The sequence below is a fragment of the Diuraphis noxia genome, unplaced genomic scaffold, assembly GCF_037042655.1.
Source record: "Diuraphis noxia isolate RWA-SAM2 unplaced genomic scaffold, SU_Dnox_SAM2 contig0004, whole genome shotgun sequence".
Lineage (NCBI taxonomy): Eukaryota > Metazoa > Arthropoda > Insecta > Hemiptera > Aphididae > Diuraphis > Diuraphis noxia.
This window is the reverse complement of record NW_028301714.1, coordinates 18,624,742-18,648,710: the sequence shown is the minus strand read 5'-3', so window position 1 is coordinate 18,648,710 and position 23,969 is coordinate 18,624,742. Positions and strand designations below refer to the sequence as shown.

General features: G+C 35.3%; 1 protein-coding gene across 1 annotated transcript in view; it reads right to left on the bottom strand.

Moving 5' to 3' along the window:
* fend (forked end) overlaps window positions 1-23,969 on the bottom strand; it is a 119,941-nt gene that overhangs the window by 11,154 nt on the left and 84,818 nt on the right. Inside the window, exons 4-5 of the mRNA XM_089226660.1 lie at window positions 20,018-20,602; window positions 12,174-12,404 (exon numbers count right to left, since the gene is read on the bottom strand). Coding sequence (XP_089082786.1) covers window positions 12,174-12,404; window positions 20,018-20,602 — 816 coding nt within the window. The remainder of the gene's footprint in view (window positions 1-12,173; window positions 12,405-20,017; window positions 20,603-23,969) is intronic.

The window sequence follows — 23,969 nt, the reverse complement described above, 5'->3', positions numbered from 1 at the left end:
CGCACGGGTTTCGAGCCGATCGTATTATCATTATCGCCACGTAGTTATTGTCTGTCAGTGGTATAAGATATTAAATTTCGAGTACAAAACAAACACGACCTGGTTCGTAAACAAACAACAATAAGCTGTGCATTGCGGTCCGCGAGACGTCAATATAGCGAAGACGGCACTCGACTGAAAAATCGACTGAAAAGATTTCCGACAATGAAGTCTTATATAATAATTGTTATTGTGAACTTTGGTTTTATTGAATATATGCACGCACCGCGACCGAGCTCGTATCTCACATCGTGGTTATACCATCATAATAGTGATGACAACCCTATAACCTATATACGGTTACAGGAACAAATTTTATATCGGTAATATCGCAGTCGTCGTTAAACGTTTACGTAAATAATTCAATACGTATGATATATTATATTATTATTATTAGGTCTTCGAGGGTCGTTGTGTCCCGGCAGATACGTATATGCGATGTATTTTGGTAGAAATTTGCGTCTATAGATCAACGGTGGGCGGCGGTGGAGGAGACGATGGATACGGCCGTTTTCGTATCCGGTAGTCTGTGATGGACGAACCGACCGGAAAAACAGTCGAAACCCAAAAACAGACTTCGCGGTGTCCCGATCGTCTCCGAAACGTCGACGTCCTCCCGTGCCGATCGATAATCCGTTATCGCTTGCTTTGCGGCGCCGCTTGCGTAATTCGGTTTTTGATTTTCTCGTATCCCGCATTCGTACAATGCCGATCACAATACTACAGTGAGCTAACTAAAAAGCCACACAGTACCGTCGTATTATATTATTATTATTGTTATTGCTATATGCGCTACGCAGACCGTCTAACCCGAAAACCGATAGGCGATAACGATAAGGTCTGGAACAATAATGTATATACATAAATATTATTTTAATAGGGCACACTAAATAACTTGAACATCGCTTGAGATGGGTATGTCAAGTTTTAGGCATAGAGCGAGTAATCTTTAATTCCCAGTAAACTCGTTAGAAATATTGTTAGTACCTACTCAATTTCTTTTCGTATTTTCAACTTAGAACTTTATAGCACCCCTTTTAACTATAGGCCTCTTACAAAAACCGTACAACAACTTCTATCAAGTCCGGTATGCCCATACTTTAGTTTGGTTTGGTTATAGTAAAGATAATTGTAACGCAATTTAGTCGTGATTCGTGAAGTAATTCCGTTGAGAAATAATAAAAAAAAATAGGGTTCAAACAATTTCTAACCATGTACAACCAATCAATAATGTGCTCGTATTGCTGAAACCAAATTTTTTGTAATGCTGATTTGGCGTACCTGCTGCACCTATGATCAGCGATTATAGTAATTGATAGATAGTTTTTTATCGTTCCGGATTCCTATAAATTATACGTATTGCCGCCGACACTCGCACACGGCAGTGATATATTTGTATTAACCACATTATTATTACTATCGATACGAACTTCACAATCGTCCCGGCTACCGATCGTACAATTATCGTATCATTATAATATGAATATATACGTAGGTATAGGCTGCATTCCTCTTTGAACGTCCGGTACAGTACGTGAGCACAGAACACCTCGTTTTCTTTACACACACCAACGATTATCCGCCGGCGACCTACTTCCGTTTTATTCCCCGACGACCACGACGACGATTATAATAAATAACACAACGAACCACCGCATATGATGCGTACCGATCTATATATACGCGTATCGGAAAACCGTCGTCGTCATGTTAGGTACATCATCGGGAAACTAAATATTATTTGGGCCCTGCGACGTGTAAGAATGCGCGGCGGGTGCGACCAAGGGGTCGGATGTCTCCTTAGACATCCAAAAAACGAAAAGAAGCCGCCGACCGTACACTGCAGTAATTAGTATATAGGTACGATAATATTATTGTGGTGTTGTTCCCACGCGGCGGCGGCCGTTCCACTCGCACGGTTTTCATGGACGACCTGGAAAACCTTTTCTCGCCGCATCATCACTATCGAGACCCATAAAAGGTATACTTATTTATATATATATATATATATATCTGAAATATTATATGATAATTTGACGAGCCTATACGAGCTATGATTTAACGCCTAACCGTTAATCGCGGCGTTCGAATAATATGCATTTTATCGTGTTCAAGACGGTTTTTCGATCAGTATATATTATCACTTTATCAGATATACAGTATATTATAACAATGACCATAATATAAATAATGATATCATCCGTGAAGGCAATAATATGCAGTATGATATTATGTATAAACCAACTTCCGAAAATTGTGATCTGCAGATAGTGATTGATTATTTTAAGCGGTTGATATTTTAGATACCGATAGCGATCCACCAATATATGAAAACATTTTTTTTTTTTAAATACTGTAATATTTTGTCACATGGTTCTATAGTAAGAAATACGTGGATTTAAAATAAATGTATACAATATACACTTGTCTTGTGAATCAGTTTTTTATACTTTACCGCATCGGTAAACTCGCACGACCGATTGCTGCGGTAATACATAATATAACATAAGGTCGTCTTTACATACATCGTCGGCTAACGTCAACGCCGAGTCGTCTATTTGTTTCATTTTTTTTTTCCTTAAACACACACTATATACCTATACATGCAGCATAGGTATATATTATGTATTGCACATATATATAAGTATAATATGTCTCATGCCAGCGCCTCGCGGTAGTTCTTAGTCTGGATTTATTGACTTCAGAAAAACGAGTATTCGACGTCAGGGTAGAGTAAAAACAATGTCCTATATACTCTTATTTGTTTGACCTGTCATCGCCTGGGAATTCGCATTCCGCGACAGAGTCCCAGCGGTACTGAAAAACGTGAAAACGAGACTTACCGTGCTCGAAACGTTGTCTTCGTCTCTGCCGTTTTGAATGATTCGAAATCTTAAACATCGACGACGAATTTACCGATGCTAATTTGGAGCTCAACACCGACGACGTATTATAATTTGACATCAGTCATTACACGACTTTTACGACGCGTACATCGGTCTATTATGCATTATTATTATTATTATTATTAGTATTATTGTATTGGAGTTTAAAAGAGAGCGAAACTCATCCGATAATAACAATAATAATAATAATGGCGTAAATAGCAGCGCCGCTTCATTAAACAAACATAAAGTAAAACCTTTTCTTATCGCGTGAATACTTTTATTTATTTTGCGCGTTTGGTGGAAGATTTCGACTGGCTTTAAGTGCTTTTCGCTCGCGAAACAAAATTAATAGGGAAAATGGGAACGGCGCACAGTGTCAGTTTTCTTTTTATTCCTTTTTATTTTTTCTCCTCCCGTAAGTAGCGTGAATGCGATTAATTTTCGAAAAAGCTTAAATAGTAGGTATTGTTACGATATTATATACGCTCAGCAGCCGACGGTGATATATAGGAGTATAATCAGTACCTATCAGCCTTCAACCGTATTACACGCGGTGCCTCACCGGTAAAATGTTATATACAATCTAATGATATTATATAAATACTTTATTCGTACGAGTATTATTACTAAACAATGTTATATATTCTATAAAATATAATATTATGTACGATCGGTAAGAATATTTAGCTCGGCGTTGTTGGCGCTTAGTGAAATAAAAGCTACTAATTAACGTAACGGAATAAAGTAAATTAATGTCAAAGAGCGCCCGTGCAGTATATATATACTATCATATATACATAATAATGAATATATGTATATATACTGTAAATATACATAATAAATATACGTATATACTATAGTATAATATATACAATGCACATATATATACACATACTTGCATAAAATGTACATCGCGTGGACGGGCAACGGACTGTATCTGCGCAGCGCGCCGTACATTTAAATTAGATTCCGAGCCCATCAGCGAGTCCCTTAAGCCGTCGCGGTGGTTCATTAAAGTTAAATTGCATTTCCAGCCCCCCTCCCCCCACAGCCGTCGCCACCGCTCCTAACTGTTTGTATCTTCGCCACTCGCCACCCCCGCGCCGTGTCCTCATTCTCGGTCCTATCTATGTTTCGGGTCTCGGTGACCTTATGGTGTGTACTGTGTGTGTGTGTGTGTGTGTGTGTGTGTATGCGAGTGTGCGAGTTTGGCCATACCCGAAAACACACACAAATCCGTATGCACACGCACGCACAACGCTCACGTCTCCGTGACAATGTAATTAAATTGTCTCTGTCAGCCCCGCCGCCGCCACTGTTATAATAGCTGCTGCTGCTGCTGCTGCTGGTCGACCACGAAATTAAAATTCTATAAATACCGCGATAATACGACTATGGGTCCTAGACGTCGCCACTGCGGTAGGTGCGCGAGTCAGAGAAATAATAATAACACATCATAGGTGCGCATGACGAATATAATTGTATGATTATTATATTACCATAAATAGCGGGACGTGTTGTATTGTACAGATTTACCTGTTTCATAATGTCCAAATAATATTATTATTATTGGTGCAAATATGGAAGGTCTTAGACCTCACCCAAAATCCTGCAGTGCCCGTCGAATAAAATTCATATTTATCAGTTATGTTTGAAATTTTGAAAATAAATTATACTGAATAATTGTTATCAACATCTCCTATAAATTTTTTGATGGTAAATAATTTAATGTATTCCAATTAATCGTGTTAAAAATATCTAAACTTATATTCTGATTTCTAAGTTTTAAAAGTTCTAGATTTTAATTAAGCAGCTATGTATTCAAATTCAAACATCGACTTTCACAATAGTCTAGAAAAATTATCAACGATCTTCAAAATCTTTCATAGAAAATATATTTTACACTCGCAGTTACTGGTAGATTATTTCTTTCGATTCGATTAATGTTCGAGTGACGTATCGAGTTCGTCGGTCGTTTTATAAAGTACAGACGTTTACGAAATGACACTAATTTCACCCTGTTCATCGAATTATTGTTTTCAATTTTTTTTTTTCCATCCCGTTCACATTATTTTCAGTGTTTGGACATGTACTTCACCTACCTAGTATTTTTTTCTCTTATAAGGTAAATCATTTATTATCTAACAACAGCTTGTATAAACGTTTTCGCACGAAAAACCCTAGAACTAGGTATAAGGTATATATATATATATATATATATATCGTTTAATAAACCGGAGAAACGAAAAAACAATTTTGCGATAAACATGATAAATGACGTTTTTCAAGTAGCGTGCAGCGTTTAGTTCAGGTGCTCCTCAAAATTTTTGTGGCAGCTCTGTCTAAACACAATAGTCTGCAATGTGACCTGACCTACATTTGTCAAGTGCAATTCGTTGCAGCGAAAAATAAATTTCATTCGAACAAAATATATTTTATAACTTGGGGTTAGAAAGAAAAATCTCCGAAAGACTTTTGTTAAACGCAACAATAATAAGAGTTTCCATAACGATTATTATAATAATAATAATTTCCAAGTGTCCTAACTCCTTGAATAACAACAATAACAACAAAAGAACGTTACATAACGCGTAGTTACCTTTAAACGGTAATTATATTAAAATAATATTATGTCAATTGATAATAGTCAATAAATCCGAAATGTGGTTGTCATTGTTGTATACAAGTTGTTATAAGGGTATCGTCCTATAATTTTTCCGGATATTAATACTACTTTATATTAATATTACGTTTAAAATCAAAAATGACATATTATTTTATGATACAGAAAATTGAAATAAGGATTTAATATTTTTTTTGTCGTACAAAACAAGAACGAACAAACATCGCGAGCGGTGAATAAAATATTACAATTTTCCATCATCTCATATAGCCGTTGGCAGAACAATCTCGTCGCTTCAGCGTCGACGACGATCATAAAAAAAATATATTATTATTAAAACATACAAATTGTTATTTCTCGAACGGCACCAGATCAATATAATATAACAATATTATGGTCGTTTCAAACCGGCAGACCACCTTTAACTACATTATTAATACTATAATAGGTTACACACTGTGTATAGAATATAGTTAACGTTTAAACTTTAAATAACATAATATATAGTAATATTATAATATTATGTACTTATTTAATTTTCAACTATCCCTATTAGACATGCCACTCGAATTGTGTGCAGACAGATAGGTCGTTTCATCGCGATGAAGTTTGGCACGTCAGCTATTTGTCACGGACACACCGGAATGTAAATCGCGTTCAGTTATGATTTTATAAATAATATCTTATTATTATTGTTGTATGAAGCGGGGGTGTGTGCGTGTCATCTAGCCCGCATAAATAGATACATACGCAATGTTGGCATAACCTAATACACTAATATAATGATATTGTGTGGACGACGGACGGTTTACCGCGAGTGGTAGGTAATAGGTGGTATAGATATAATATATACCACATTCGGTCACTCGCCCCCGCAATGCACGCCGAGTAGAATAAATATATTATAAACGTCACCGGAATGCTCAAGTGATAAACAGCTGTTGGAAATGAATAATTTATTAATTTCTCCCTCATCGGCTACTATATAGTGCGTATAATATTGTAAGCGCGCGTGACGGAAAACGTCATTTGCGGGGGTTGACAGGGAATCGGCTAGAAACGCGAACTTATCTAGTCACATGAATAATGCGGTTCAGACACGAACAAAGCGAATCAGAACGAAATAGCATGACAATAATGTAATGGCATTACAATGCGCGTTTATATTTTTTTTTTTGCTCCACGCATAATGTCTTTGTCCACCCGACCCCTTGGCTAAAATATAGAAACGCATTATTTCGTATATTTTAATATAATATATACATATACCACGTGTAAGTTAATGCGCACGCACACATTGTGTATATACATATATATGATCAGATATGGCCGTAAAGTAATCTTGTGCCGACTACCGAGTAATCAATGCTTGCGCAATGGTCAGAAAATAATGTATATATATATATATATATATATGCATATTATAATATAATATAATATATATTACGAGAAGACGTCGTCATCGTAAACTTGGAGGGTACGCGTTTTCGTGTCACCCTCAGCCGTTTACGATTCTCGTTATCGGCGGCGGCGATAAACGATCGATCGTACAAAACCTATTACTGCAATGGGTCTGCCTTGCACAAATGAATTAAAACTCCGGTCCAATAGTAATAAGTAGATAATATATTGTACTGCTGAAAAACAACATTTATCATAGAGACGTTGAACGTCGTTCGGTATGATACGATCACGACTCGCGAGAGTAGATTATAAGTAATAATGAATATGGGCATGACGTGATATACGTATTTCGTATCCAGAGTGTTGCACATCAGCTGCAATGTCTTCCTATATCCGCCAGCCTATACTATTATAAATTTATAATATTATTGTTAGAAGATATTTGTGTCCATGTATCGTAATGCGTAGATTCTGTAATTCGGTTTTTTTTGTTTTATGTTTGCATATTTCATAAATAATACAATAAAATTATATTAGGTACATAATTATTAAAAAAAAATATTATAATACAATCGTAGTATGAGTATGTAAGAATTTTAAAATTATACCGATACACATAAATAGATATAAAATAATGCTAGTATTATTACACTATAGTATATAATTTTGTACCTATAACTGTGAATGAAATACTATTTTGAACTTGGATATTTAAACAATTGTATTACTTGTATATGATTTGTGTGGGTGTTAGTTCTGCAATCGGATGAAAATTTTCCAAATTCAAAAATGATTTTTATATTCGATAATTAATATTACTGCACCTATTTGGCGACGATACACCATAATATTATATTCGTCAATATCCCAGCTGCAATCGACACTATATTAAATACTCCATACATCATATAATATTTTCTCTGTATTGACTGTATCTATGAGCGCCGTTCGTTATAAATCCATTCTCCTAATGATTTCTCCATATCAGTCTATATACCACCTACGGAGCGCCGGCACGTTGTATTCGTCGTGCGATCGATGTTGTTTTTCCGTCCGTCGGCCAACCTGTTATTATCCGATTGATTTACCGCACTCGGAGATCAACAATTTAATAATAGAGTTTAATTATTGTAACCGCGCTCGTCGACATGATCTATAACAGCCTGTATACGCTGTCGGCCTCAGACGTCAGGGGATTTCAGTCCGCGGAAACGGAAGGAAAAGAGCAGATCGTCAAAGTATATATTATATTATGCGCGTGTATGGCGCACAGCGCGTCAGCGCTGAGGTATTTATATTACTATAAAAACATTTTAAAGACGACCGTTTGCACAAAACTCACGCATGACGTATATACCAACGGTTTAAGGTACCTATATAGGTTTACGTGTGTGACGAGAACGAAAATAAGAAAACAAGTTTTCGAAATATCACACGTCGGAGTGGAGGAGGAGTAATAGTAACGTACAATATACAATATACAAGTTATAAGTACACGTATACCTATAGTATAATATTATGCATAAATATAAAGTATGGTTGATGCGCCGAGGAAACGTTGTATTAAAATAATAACGATAATTATTATTATTAACTACTATATTGCTCTGAAGACGGGAATGAAGAAGCTTCGTGTTTGAAGGTATTAAAAAAAATACATCGCTCGCCGGTGGGTCATCCGTCTTTTGAAATGTAATATTATATTATGGATATGTCTACGGAGGCGGGGATTCGCATTAAAATGCATTTTGTTACCGTCAATTAATAACGTGGCTGTTTAATACAACAATAATAATATTATTATGTATTTATTACATGTGTATAATTAATGTGATGTTTCGACGGGGCACTCGTAATAATTACACACGTCCTAGAGTCATGACAATGTTATCTCCATATCTTATTCATATCTGATGCGTCATTATCACCTTTTGTTTCCATCACATCACGTGTTTCGTTTCGTCGTCTCGTTGTCTTTGAAAATGACAAATCGCTCCTTTTGTACGACCACCGCGAACGAATAGAATGATATTGTTATAACTATATGTAGACGCTCGGATACACGCTAAGTACAATCGATACTTGATATTAATATATTATAAATTATAATAGAGGACAAAGTTTGGTCCCAGGTAAATACCGATAGTATTATATATTGTTCCAATTGACCTAACCTATAACTTTCAAAATTAAAAAACTTATTCGCTTTATACATAATGTTTTTAATATAAAGAATCAAATCCATATCAAAATTATAGTCTATAAATATTATTATTATTATATATATATAGGTAGGAGTGCCGTATTCAGAATTTTTTTATTTATTTATTCGTTTTTTTTTTGGGGGGGGGGGGGAGGGAGGCGGATTAAAAAGATATTGACAAATTTTACCTGCAAAAGATTTGTTAGTGAATATTTATAGTTACAAGTTATTAATTTTCGGGAGGTCATAACTCCCTACGCCTCCTAGATACGCAACTGATAGATACCGTTTAAATAATGAATTTAAAATAAATTTTTTTATCTAATGCCAGATAATTGATTTTTCTTTTTCTATGTCCATTCAGTCGGTTTCTGGTTTTAAAGTTTAAAATAATATTTTCAGTGTTCGCATATACTTTTTGCCAACCAAATTTTGCAAAATCTTGGCAAAATTTGCAAAATCTTTTAATCAAGTCGAAAGACAAACCGCATGGTGGTCGTCACTTTATTAATGGGATCAGCATTCACCCATAATATATAACACGGAAATCAATAACGTGCGCGACGTTTGACGTATAGTCTGCGATCGACTTTGAATAATTTTTGTGACGTACCTAAAATATTATATCTATTTAATATTACATAATAATTTATAGTAAGGCATAAAAGAGCGCAGTGCGTTATATTTTTTTACTTCAATAATAACACATTCAGTCGAATAACTATCGTAATATTATATATGGTGTATTATGATTATAGGTACCGTTGATGTTCTATAAAAATATATAATACGAATATACACAACAATGTCGTAACGGCTCTGTAATAATTCAATATTATCCCGTCGGCGTCGATTCAAAATCATCATGTCCTGCAGCAGCCCAGTCGAAAATCGTTCGGATCGTGCCGCCGGAAACCATTAAGTGGTTTTTTTTCGGTCCCAAATCGAAACGCGATGTCCCATATACGTATAATAATAATAGCATATAAAGTTGAATTGCAAACCCGGGGCTGTACTACTACATACGCGTTTTACGTGCGTGTATGTGTGTACGAGACGGCTCACAATAATAATAATAATAATATATAGCGCGTTTGGGCGCGTTATCACTGGCAATTGCTTTTTCTATGCGGGTCATGATATAATACAATGTTTCATATTATTATATACGTGGCAATGTACTGAACATATAATATTGTATCCCATAATATCATATTATTATTATTATTATTATTATACAGTAAGTATATAATATAATGTAAAATACGGTTCTCATTCTTATCAGCCGCCACCAGAAAGAATTATATATATAATATATCAGACGTAAATAAATAAATTGTTCTCCAAGCTATGTTTGTGTGATTTTTTTCACATCTCCTTCTTAGTTTTTATATTTTCATTCTCCATCGATAAATTATATATAGTGCCGCATATTATATTATAAATACGTCTAGGTACCTACTTGTACAAAATACGCGCTATCATAACGGACCGCGAAGGCGGAACTCCCGGACGATTTATTATTATTATGGCCTTTGGGTGGTGAACCGTTCGTGACCCGCCACCGATATCCTGTTTCAGTCGGTCGCGTGGCCACCGACGTCAACATCGATTAACTCTTTCCGGCAAATATCTTTTTATCTGGTCGGTCGTCGCTGACAATAGCTTCCCAAACGAACGCGGTCTGCAGTGCGCCCTCTTCGCCGTCGTCATAGTCGTGTATAGTCGTTAAAGAGCGATAATGACGTGCATTTTCAGTGTGGTACACTCAGAGACTAGTCTATTCATGGCCCCTACACATCCAATGCACCACGAGGCATCTGGTAAACCTCCACTTCCGGCTTTTACGGACGTGAATTGTGTGTGTTGTGATGTGCGTATGTGTGACGTGTGTACATGTAAAATAACGTCTATGAAGTCGACGCTCTACTCCCCCCTCTTGGGGAACATTGAGTGCATTAATGATCTGTAATGATCGTTCGTTTGGTTACTGCGGTACAGCTACATTACACACTGTTTTCAGGTCTGTGAGTTCACTAAAATGTAATATTTAAGCACAATAATTTTATATTTGATTTTAAATCATTCGGAAAGACGCGAAACGCTCGGAATTCGACATCACGACTTGTGCGATTTGTGTTATTGAAATAAGAAATATCTGAAAGTTTCTACTGTAAATATATAGCGGCTGTGATAATCGCGATACATTAAATCTTCAAAACTTGAATTGGAGTCGGCAGTAAACTCATTTTGACACTAGGTTGCCGTTTAGAGAATCGATAATTTAAATTTAAAACCGAATTCAATCATAATTTTAAATTCACCTTCAAGAATCTTACTCATCTTTATGTCTATATATATATGTTATTAAATATTCCAACTCCATAATTTACGCGTAAGTGTGTGCACATATTATATATATTAAAATATATACAGTACGGGACACTTATTATACACACTGCTCTATTAACGTGTATGTAGAGACAATTACATTTATATTTGCAATGCTAATATAAAATAGGTTTTGATATTATAATATATATACCAAGAAGGCCGTAAAATCGATAACGGTAAACGGTGGTGGGTATTTAAATTTTAAAGTTTTGAAACCGAAAATATCCTTATATTATATATTATGTATACAATATTATGACTGTCGTTTTGTTTTTCCTAAAGTCACTACCTTATGTCCTTATATAGTATAAATATAGTCAATGTAGGCACATATTGTAAGTAAAACAGACTTTGTATACAATATATAGGTACAATTGGTACATACTAAACACATAGTATACTATATATTGTATTATACATTTTGTACGTTGTATGTAATAACAACGAACATACGTATAACGAAACGACAGTCGGTATTCAAACGCATGGATCGGACTCTGTCCTCACAGAGTCGACTTAATATTTTGTAATATATTAATAATTATTATTATGATATTATATTGTCATTGTCATTGCAAGGCGCCCGCAATTAACGTACGATTGTGCTCGATAGTTTACTGACCTGTATGAGGTATGCGGTGTCTGGCCACAGGGACAGTGTAACGCACGTGGTATCCGTGAACAGGTTGCCCTTCAGGCCGCCACCGTCGATCTCCCACGTGACCAAGTAAGCGGGACGGTGCACTTGCCGAGCGTCCCACGCCACCTCAGCGATCACCAATACCTTTTGATGGATCATCGACACTTCACGCAGGTTCCAAACTTCCGAAGTATCCGACGGCTCGTCATCGCCCTGAAAAAGATAATAGATATAATGCATAAGGTTATATATATTTTTTTATTTTTTTTTTAAATGAACCTCAACAACAATGGTTATTGGCCTTTAACATTAATATTTTTTTACACAAGAATGAATCATTAACAATAATATATACAAAACAAAGGTAATAATATGAACAAAAAGGATTGAGATATATCTAGGTTAAATAATTTGATATAGTTTAGTTTGTTTTAAATAACTGATTAATTTTTCAATGTTGCTTGGCTGGGGACTTAGGGCTTCTTCCAGATTGAACAGTTATATATATTGTAACAAAGGGGATGAGCCCAATAAGGTACACAGAGACAATATAATAGCGTAAGTATAATGTATATTTTAATAATAACAATTATTTGATAATACGATAGATGTACAAGATTAAAAACCTAAGCCGGAGGAATAATGACGGGTATTTATTGGCGAGTCTCGTCATAAGAGTGAGACTGTGAGGGACTCGCTTCTTAAATAATTGCAGGTTAAGGAGTGGGTAATAAAAGCAATAAGGAGAGAAGATGAGACATATCTCATTCATGACTTTTTTAAATCACATAATATATGCAATATCATCATATTCCATCATATACATTATTTAAAACTTTATTATACGATGAACGACTTATTGATGCCCACTTCACCACAAGAAACATTTCTATAGAAACTTATGCCTATGCGTGACGTACACTATACAAGATTAGGTAATGAATAATTAATAAAACTAATAATAGCTATATAACTATGTAGTTACCTGCAACATATTTCCATTAGTTATACTAGTCAATGACGTATGATTAAAATGGGAATAATACATATATTAGAATATTAAAATGTTATATATAATTGTATAGCACTACAAAAAATTTTCAGTACAACAAATCACGTTATATTAGATTTAGTGCTTTCGTATGTTATAAACGGCATAAGCGGGTGGTCTAAATAACAACGTTATAAATATACGGTAACTATTCGTTTCGATTAAAAGGGTACCGTGGTACGCTACACACTAAACCTTGATTGGAAACATTATCGTTAATCCTGAGTTGTTTTTTGTCTTACGCCAATTATTAACCCTTACATCGGTGATTAATCATGCATATATATACATGGTATTCTTTCGTTTACCAGCTGTCCACAATAACTTATTTGTAGTTGGTAATTATCATTGAAAATCTTGAAGACGGATTCAAATTGGTTTCGACATACACACACAAACTCGGGTTTAGTGGTGATTTTATTATACAGTTTCCAAACTCGTAAAACCAAGAGTCGTTAAATGTTATTGAATCACAAATGTAACATCGGTGAGACCTCTACCCGCACCATCACCACCCGAGGCTACATCCCTAAGACCCTTACTCCAAAACGTAAAAGTCAGAGGACCCCTGACACCACGTCCTAGCAAATTTATTCCCAAATGGTTCAAATTGCCAAAATCCACGTCGCCTGCAGCATTTTTTATGAAGGTAATAATAATAATAATAATAATAAATAATAATACTCGGGGAAGTTGATAGGATATGAATAAAACATCGACTGTATTGTATTGCTGAAACGTCCTGGGTAGTTTCGAATCCATACAGCGATGTGGGTGAACGGTGGTGAAGGTGGGTTAGAGGTACTGTCGGTAAACGAAATCAATGGTGGTTTTCGTGCGCGTGTGTTCTCACACGTACACTATAACGTATAAATGTATAATAAAAATAACTCACAGGTTATAACTAATTTCCAGCAAAAACATTAGATTCAAATGCCACGTCCACAATATTTCATTGTTATATTATTATCGCAACATAAATGCCTTTCAACGCGTAAAATAAATGTTGTTTTAATTATATTATGTACCTAAATTATTATATAATATTTACTTGTTGAATTTATAAAATCTGCGAAAAATCAAGTCACATAATAATAAAGTGCACGCGACTAGTAAATTCAACGTTGAATCGAAATAATAAGAAAATATAATGCAACGGTGCTGAGTACTGGACGCGTTTAACAAAAACGTTGGTTTAACTTTACACTTTTTAAGCCTCATGACTGTTTATTATTTTTTTTTAATACGATTGAGAAGTTGACTTTATATATTCTTATGAAAATATTTGTTAGGTAATTTATTATGATATTGTGCGTGAGTACTTAGCCTCGAAAGAAAACAAAATCGAAAAAATGGTTCAGGCAGGTTTTAGACATATTATAGGTAATTTATAGAACGAACGTAAAAAACGATTTCAACAATTATTCGGGCGAAGGCTGTCGCGATTCGGATTAAGTGCGATGAGCATTTAGTCAAAATTTTATTAAATTTCAATAGACATATTGTCTTATTTCTTATTGAAACCGAAATTCACATATTTTCCTCGTCGGCTCTGCTTCGCTTAACACGCATGAAACATACGAGACACCGAATAGTTATTTCTTCCGAATATTTATTATTATTTATACATTATACAAGGGAGAGTGATAATATTATATTTTGTATAAAATATTCTTTTCATCGTTTTTTTACGGTATTGTAAACGGTTTTTTTTTTCAGAATTTTATCCTCTTCATTTACTTTAGGCACATAAACACTTATACGTGTATATACGCAAATGCGATCAGAGGGTTTTAATGAATTATCGTAAAATGTTTTTCGATCGTTCGAGACATATTTTTTTAATGGGATACACAAATGTTTGGACACGCTGCCGGGGGTGGCGTGCGTGCGTGCGTGCATGGGTGTTGGCCGAAGATAGTATCTATGTACGATATATATATGAATATATACATACATTTCTGTATACGTATAAAAAATCGTAATCAATAACCGGCCCGTTGACGCGTTTTATTTTTCTCTCACCCTCGTCCGATCAGATAACACGCGTATTTGGCGGCCGACCGAAGTGGCGCCCGTCGAAATCGCCGAGGAGGATCGTCGGGGAGCACTCATCGCACGAAGGTCGTTTATTTTACTCCTCCGCACGTGTTATTGTTATTGTGTATTATATTTTTACCCACGATATGAGTGAAAAATCAAAAAAAAATCGGGATTTTCGTTTTCTAAATATTATACTTAATACTTATATAATATCAAGTACTCGGGATATATACCCTTGCAGTAGGTTAAGAGGCCACAGCAGGACCAAGACTTGGTGGCCATTAGTCCACTCTCTGCAGGAGATTTGTTAACTGTACATTTTACATAATTTATTAGCATGCATAATATGGCATACCATAATATTATAGTTTATAAACATTTCCAGTATTAAGAAGTGTTGGTTGCGATTGTAGTTAGCATGGCATTATATTACTATTTTAGAATAGCGAGATACTTTAGATACTTTTAGTTTTCCAAAACATAATAATATAATAATTTGCACATGGGATTTTGTCACGATTGGCAAATTGTATACTATAGTAGCACAAGTCGATACGTGGCCCCGATTATAATATACAATCACTGCTTCGGTGCTTATTCCTGTACATATATTATTATAATATTGTTCTCGGATATACATTTCGGCTAATAATATTTAATCGACAACGAAACGGCGAAAGCACTGTGTAAACTATCGTTATAACAAATAAGGGATCGAAGTGTTGGCGTAAACTTTGCAGCCTACCCTTTCCCACCACAGGCACGGAATTTTAACCTTAACCAATATAATAATAATATATTAATACTATGCTAAGGGTCACACTGAAAATTTGGAAAAAAAAAACAATTTTCGATTGGGTTCATATAATGCGACTAAACTACAAGTATTTATATATATATATTTATACCGTAAATTATATAAGTAATAAGTATATATGATGTTATATACTTAAATGCACATAACTCTATTATTATTATTGGTCAGACGATGGCTAAACAAGGTACAATAATTATTATGGTACAATTATTGGCACAGAAAAAATAAAGATTTTTGAACATTGCGATGGGGCCAGAAGAATTTATACCTTTACGATTATATATAACATCTGAAACGAAAATGCAGTGTCGAATTTTTTTTTAATTTAACAATAATTCAGAAAACGATCACTATATATTATGTATTTTTTTTCCGTCATACCTAGGTAATAATTATATACCTGACTACTACTACCTATATGGCTATAAGTTATAGTGAACTCGACCGGCACGGCGTGACGTGCTATAACGATGATTGGTACAATTATTTAGAACGCGAATATTTATGTTGTGCACACGTTTACGGGACGTGTAAGCTTTAATTAGATTAATATACGCGCGCGCACTCGATATTAATATTACCATTATTATTATTATTATTATTATTATTATATTATACTCGCGTAAGGCATTATACATATAATATATATTAAATGCTCGGCGATGGAGGGAGGTGCACTCGAGTGAACCGGGTGCGAGACCGAGCCAATTATTAATATTATTATCGGCCGGCCGTGGGGAACAGCGGCGGCGGCGGTGTTGACGCTGGCGTGTATCGCAGGTGTCGAGTTTCTCACGCACAACTATGGGTGTATATTATACAAATATATTATGCACAGAAGATGAGCCTATTTGTTTTCCCGCAACAGCCCAGGCGAGAGTAAACAACTACTAAAATAATAACAGCAACAGTAGTACTAATAATAATATTAAAATATATATATATATATATATATCTGTACCATAATATTATTATAATGAAATAGCGCTGCGTGGGCATTATTAAACATATATATTATATTTATATCGTACCGGCATAGGACGAATTAATTCAAGAGAATATAATATTATTGTTGTACAGGACGATATTGCTCTTGCGTGGAATCATTGCGAACGAGGAGAAAGTGAAAAAAGAAAAACAATAATCTTATTATAATATAAACACCTATATAGGTGCCGACGAAGCATAGTAGTTATGTGCGCGGTACTTTAGACTTTTAGAGGCACTGTTTACGGAGGATTTTTATTATCGTTATTATTATAAAAATTTACAACTCAATTTACCGTTTTTTATTGTCCCGCGGTCTCCAAGCAAAGTCGACACGCGGTCCGCCCGCGTTTTATGAATATAATTTATTCTCTTCACGCGGCGTATTATTTTATTATGACGTATTATTATATTATTATACGATCACAGGCAGCGGCGGCGGCAGCTATGACGAAGTCGACATGGCGTTAGAACAATAATAATCTTATCATAATGTATCGTGTTTCAAACGATTTTCCGGTTCGCGTGAAAAACATTGAAGCGGCTTTTATTCTCCGGCACGGCGACGGTCTTTTGATTTCGTACCGGCAACAGCAGCGGTATACAGAGGTCAAACTTATTCCATCCGTTGGATCACTCGAAATATACTGATGTCATCAATAATTATTATAACATAATATCCTCTGAGATTTAAATGAAACGATCGATCGACAGGTCATGGGCGTTTTTATGTGGGACTTAGTTTCCCGTTGCAACCTATTATGTTTGAAATAAAAGGTTTAGGAAATCATATTTTATTTAAAATTATCATTAAAGTATTTTCTAACCTAAATATCAGACGTATAAAACAATTATTCTAAATCAATTTTTTCATACTTCGAATTTTGAATTCAAAATAACAAATACCTAGCGAAAAATGTTCAAGTTTAATTTTGATTTGCAATTTCATCGAGTAATATTGGTCACCACGTCTCATATACATATATGTTTTTTAATCACACATTTATGACGCGCAACGGTATTCTTCACTTTTGGAGGCGGTTCACCATATAGATATAGAAAATGGAGTTATAGAAATGGTTATACGGATGTGTATTGTTTATTACTGTCACATAATCTTAATTGATAGCTTTCGGCGATGTTGTCGCAGCCGTGGCTGGGATAGCAAGATACTGTTGTATTGTCGTCCAAGGAAAGGATTTGAGACAAAAAAATTAAAACGACGAGTTTGGTGTATACTGATTATTGTTTCGTAATTTTAACGAGCTGCGTGCCAAACAAAACGAAAAAAACACCTCCACACTCGTACACTAAATAATCGTAATTTTCTAGTTCGTTAAAACGCGTATCTATTATTATTATTATTATATTATTATTATTATTATTATTATTATCATCATAACGGAACGCACGATGAGATGACAAAAATATTTTAGAGTAATTCACTCACACACACATACGCATGCTTAAGCACAATTCCTTCGAAAGTGATTATATACAGGGTGATTCTTTTATCAAACAACACGTATATGGTGTTCGTGTGTAAATACCACCAAACATACACCTATAACACACAAACAGGTACACAAACACCACCCAACTTTGGGAGGCTATATCTTGTAAACGGATTAACGAAAATTGAAAATTTAAACGTGAAAATTCTTTGAAAAAATAGCCTTTTTAGTTTATGACATTTTAAGTAGGTATAGGTTGTCATTTGACAATCAGATGTTGATAATGGTTTACCTGATAAATATAAGGGTGAAAATATTAAAAAAAATATATAGTTCTAGAACAATATGGAACTAAAATTTTGAAAAAAAAAAAATTGAAAAAAGTCAATAGTTTTTAAAATAATGAGTGTTGTATGATAAAAGAATCACTCTGTATACAATATTTTTAAGTTTCTATGTCGCGTAGATAGAGTGGAAAATAATAACGAAAATAACGACCAAATTCCGAACTGTATATGTCCCGTATAGATATATAATAATATATATAGGTGCTTATACTAGTCAAAGAAAAAAATGTCAAACGAATCCGCGCGGGGAATCGTTCGCAAACACTTCGTGTGCATGGTCGTGTAGTGCTGCAGGCGAGTGGACGCGGGTTTATTTAGTTTCCGTTTTTTATTGTTATCATTATTATCATTATTATTATTGTTATTCGTCGTATACGGTAAGTGCATGCGTGTGTGAGAGCGAAACGACAGCGGAGAACCCTCTTGGGGCAACGGATGGAAGCGAGCAACGTGCCCCGCCTAACAAATATTCATATTTTCGTTTATGACACACATATGTACTTATAATATATAAAATACATATATATCATATCATAGACACGGAGTATGTATGATATACGACGCTCTACCTCGTGCACAGTAAGTCATCATCAATTCGAGAGAGAGATTCTGGACAACATAATAATATTATATATACCGTCGTCGCCGCGCGCCGCTCGGATCTCTTTCTCTCATCAATCCACGTCCTTTTCGCGACGTTAGGTAAGCTCTATATAATATATATACTACTAAATTATGCAAAGCACAGACTGCCACGACGAAGGGTAATTTTTGGCTTTTTTTTGTTCACCCTGACTGACATCATATATATGTTATATATGCATACCCGTAGAGAGACGGTTTTTGATAAATCGTATAAATATTTTCATATATATATCCACGCTCTTTCGATTTGTTACTCGAGGCGTATACCGAATACTGAATGTTACGGAGATTCTGGGTCGTAAACAAGTGCGGAAAATAAAAAATAAATTACCTCAAATCATCACAGACATTTCAACAAATTTCCACCTTACAGATCGAATCGCCCGAGGCATTGCCAAATCGAGAAAACGCCCAAACATTTAATATATAAATAGACGGGATAGATCGATATATAGATGGATGTTTATATGAATTCTACTCACCATGAGGCGAAGAGATTCTTCCTGGGGCGCCGACCTGGCAGCCAACGGTAACCGGATACCAAGGATCTGGTCACGACCGAGGCTCCTGATGATGATGTCGGCGTCGCGGAGGTCATGCAAAACGGCGGCAGCCGTAGGAGACGACAGTGTGGGTGGTGGGGCGGCTGCGAGGTCCAACTGTGGTGAGGCGACGGACGCTGCAGCCCTGGCGGCCACGGACTCAACGGGAACCCGTAGGACGGGCGTGGGGGTGACCGGCGCCGGACTGAAGATGGTCACCAGACCCTCTGCCGAGACTGCGAGCACGCGAACCGTCCACGGTGCCGTCGTTTTGGGCAGGCGCGCCTTGTAACCGGGCGTCTGGCCCAGTTGGGACCACGTGCGCCTGGTTCCCGGGTCCCGGCGCCGCATGATCACATACACGAGACGTTGTGCGGACGGCGAGAGCAGGTCAGCCGGCCGCGGCCAACGCAGCGTACCTGAATCAATGGTCAGGGCCCGTTCGCCTCGGGCCTCTACCACGGGGCTATGTTGTGACCCTCCGTGCCAGTCGTGGAACGAACAGGCTTCCTGGCAACCCACGTCCTGCAGAAACACAGCAAAAAAAAAAAAAAACGACAACGATAAATAACGTGTAATACGCAATGGGTATAATAACACCAAGGAAAGAATTGACCATACTTCTGCACTATATTGATTAATAACGTACATTTAATAGCTGAATTATAAAAATATGAATGTAGACATTTTTATTTTATATTTTTTTATGATGTTACGTTTATTCATATACTTATATGTTTTGTTAACAACTACTTTAGAAAATATTTTGCTAACCAGAAAACAATAAGCAATTTTAAGGGATATTCAAATTATAAATCTCTTTTCAAACTCCGAAAAATAACCATCCAAACCATTATAATCTTCATGACAAAATTGGCAGTGCCTTTTAAACTCTCCTCCACCCTACACCCTCCTAACCTAACTTAACCTAACCTAACGATAAATATAACCAATTGTATGCCTATGTGTTGCTTCAAATACTTAAAAATTACCTAAACACCAAATAATTTTAATAACGAAAGATCAAAAAATTGTTCTTATCTTACTTCGTTAATTAACCCTCACCTACTTATCTTCTTACCTATCCATTTACGGTATATTACATAATAAACACATACCTTATATATGTATATAATGTACATCACAAATGCATTTCTATATTTTATATAAGCAATTTAAACCACATCAATATCGCGTCATTAGAATATATTTTGACAAATTAAAATTATTCTACGTGTAGGTACAGTAGGTACACCTTATATCCTTCCAATTTGAATGTTCTAAGGTCTTCGATATTATATTAATAATATAATATAATCCATCCCAAAGCCTAATGCTATTAATGAGAATAGGTGGGCCCTTGCGGCTTGCCCACATTACACATGTTTAAAGCAACCCTTTAACATAATCATGTATTTTACTATTATTGCGCTGATTTGTATGCAACAAGAAAACCTACCTATAACTTTTTCCATATAAAACGGTTATATAACGAGATATTAATGCGAAAACTATGATTATCTGAACAAAATAAGTTTTAGAACTTTAAAGCAGTGAGGTACGACGAGTTTGACCTAATCAATTGATAAACAATTTTTTATACACTTTTTTTACATCTTGAAACGCACTTAAGGGGGAAAGTCTGAAAAATCACCAATATATGACTGAGGACCGCCATTATTGTATACTTAAATCAATGAATTTTTCGTACTCCACGAGAATGAATGACATAACATAAAACTCCATATAACGTCGTAATTTTGTATGGTGAGCGTTCAAATATATATTATGGAGATGTTGTTTATATTTACTCGTATATTATTATTGAAATCTTTGTGGTCCAACGGTTATTTCTGAAACCGTAAGGTTCGTTTCAATCTATATAATATAATATAAGAATAAACTATACGCTCACCTATAGAATGACAGTCGGGTAACTGCGCAGTTATAACGTATAAATATAAAAGAGTTTTACTTTATATTATATTATTATCTACCATTCTGTATTATATTTTAATGAATGTTTAAAAAAATAAAATTAAACACATCTTTTATATAATATTTTCAGAAATGATCGCAGGTCGACGTAGACATATTAAATATATATTGAGTATATAGACGGAATAAAACGAGGATCACCCCGCGGCTTATAGACGACAATTTATTTCAAGACCGTTATCATTAAAAGAGACGATTATTATATATATAATATATATATTTGTAAATATTTCCCACCGGTGTTTGTTCGAGGGATATTCGTCCGTCGTCGTAGCCGCCGTTATATATTAATTTAGAAACACGTATTTTCTCGTTGGTATATATTTTGTAAATGTATATTAAAGAGAAAAATAACCGTCTGCCCAGCCGAGTAAGTTAGGTACCCATAAATACACAAGACCGTCGAGCGGTTATTATAATCGATTGGATCGGAAAGTCCGCATCACAGTTAAGACGCGCAACCGTTCGCCTCGAGGACATGAAAAGCGACGACATTTTTACGGATTATCGCTAATACATTACATTATAAAATATGATTAATATGTATGTATGTGTGTATATAAATTTAATGCGACGCGAATTCGACCACCGTCACCAACTGCTGCTGTTCGGTTCCGACGAAATGTTTAACGAGGCGCTGGCAATAAAATGGAAAACCACAGCCGTGAAACCACCCGCGTGAGGTGCATAATACGACCATACTACGGCAGAAGTCTCGAATTGCCATTCACCACCACCGACGGCCGACTCAAAAATAATAATAATAATATATTACGATAAATTAAACGCGAGAGTGTATTATCATAATATAATATACGTATAGCTATATATGTACAACCGTGTAATACCTACATATATAATAATACACGCGTGTCATAGTGCAGCTTACACATATAGCATTGTCGGTGAAAAACGTTCCGAGCGAAATTTACGATCCCGTTTCAAAATATTGTGCGAGTTATCTTGTTTGTTTTTTTTTACATATATTTTTAACGACAATAAATTGTAGTCGAACGACATTATTCACGCGACCGTCAGCGCGGGTATATAACATACTGTTTTATTATAATATTATTATAGAGAAAGTGTAGGTATTATAATAACAATAACAATAATATTAATAATTATATATATAATAATAATCCGAGGGGATTATTGAAACAATCACGGCGCGCGTTGATACGTTTTATACACAATGACACGCGATCCGTACGGGATTTTCGGCGCCCGGCGAAAATAACACGCACGAGAGATCGGACGAAAAAAAAATAATCCACCTAGAGAAAATATAATACTGTTATATTGCACACGGGTGGAAACTATACACATAATATACACCGAGTCGGGTCACAATAAGAGCCGAGGCGTTATTTGACGTGTACGATTTTGGGGGACGAAAAATATTATATCCATTGATTGAATATAATATGCGTGACGGAAAATATTGTAATTAATAATTATCAAGAATAATGCATGGTAATAAGTACCGGACAACGATGAGGACGAAGACGTCTGACGCGCAAAAAGCGAAAAAAATGCAGTCACCTGTGTATATACGATATACCTAGATATAATTTTCTATTAATATTTATGAAAGGAAAAATAAGCCGGAGCTAATTATCGGAAGAACTCGTTTCGCCGACGAACTGTGTCCAATACAGCGTACCTATACAGACTGTACTATGTATGTTTTTATGCTTCGGGACTTTTATGGTAAAGTAAAAAAAAAAATTATAATAATAATAACGATAATGAAACCGGTGTGTGCCTTCGTCAATATATACGGACGTCGGACAACAACAGCAGCCGATATTATTATTATTATTATTCTTTTCAGAATATATTGAAAACAACGATAATTACGTTCGTTTTTCTTACAGATAATATTATGTTT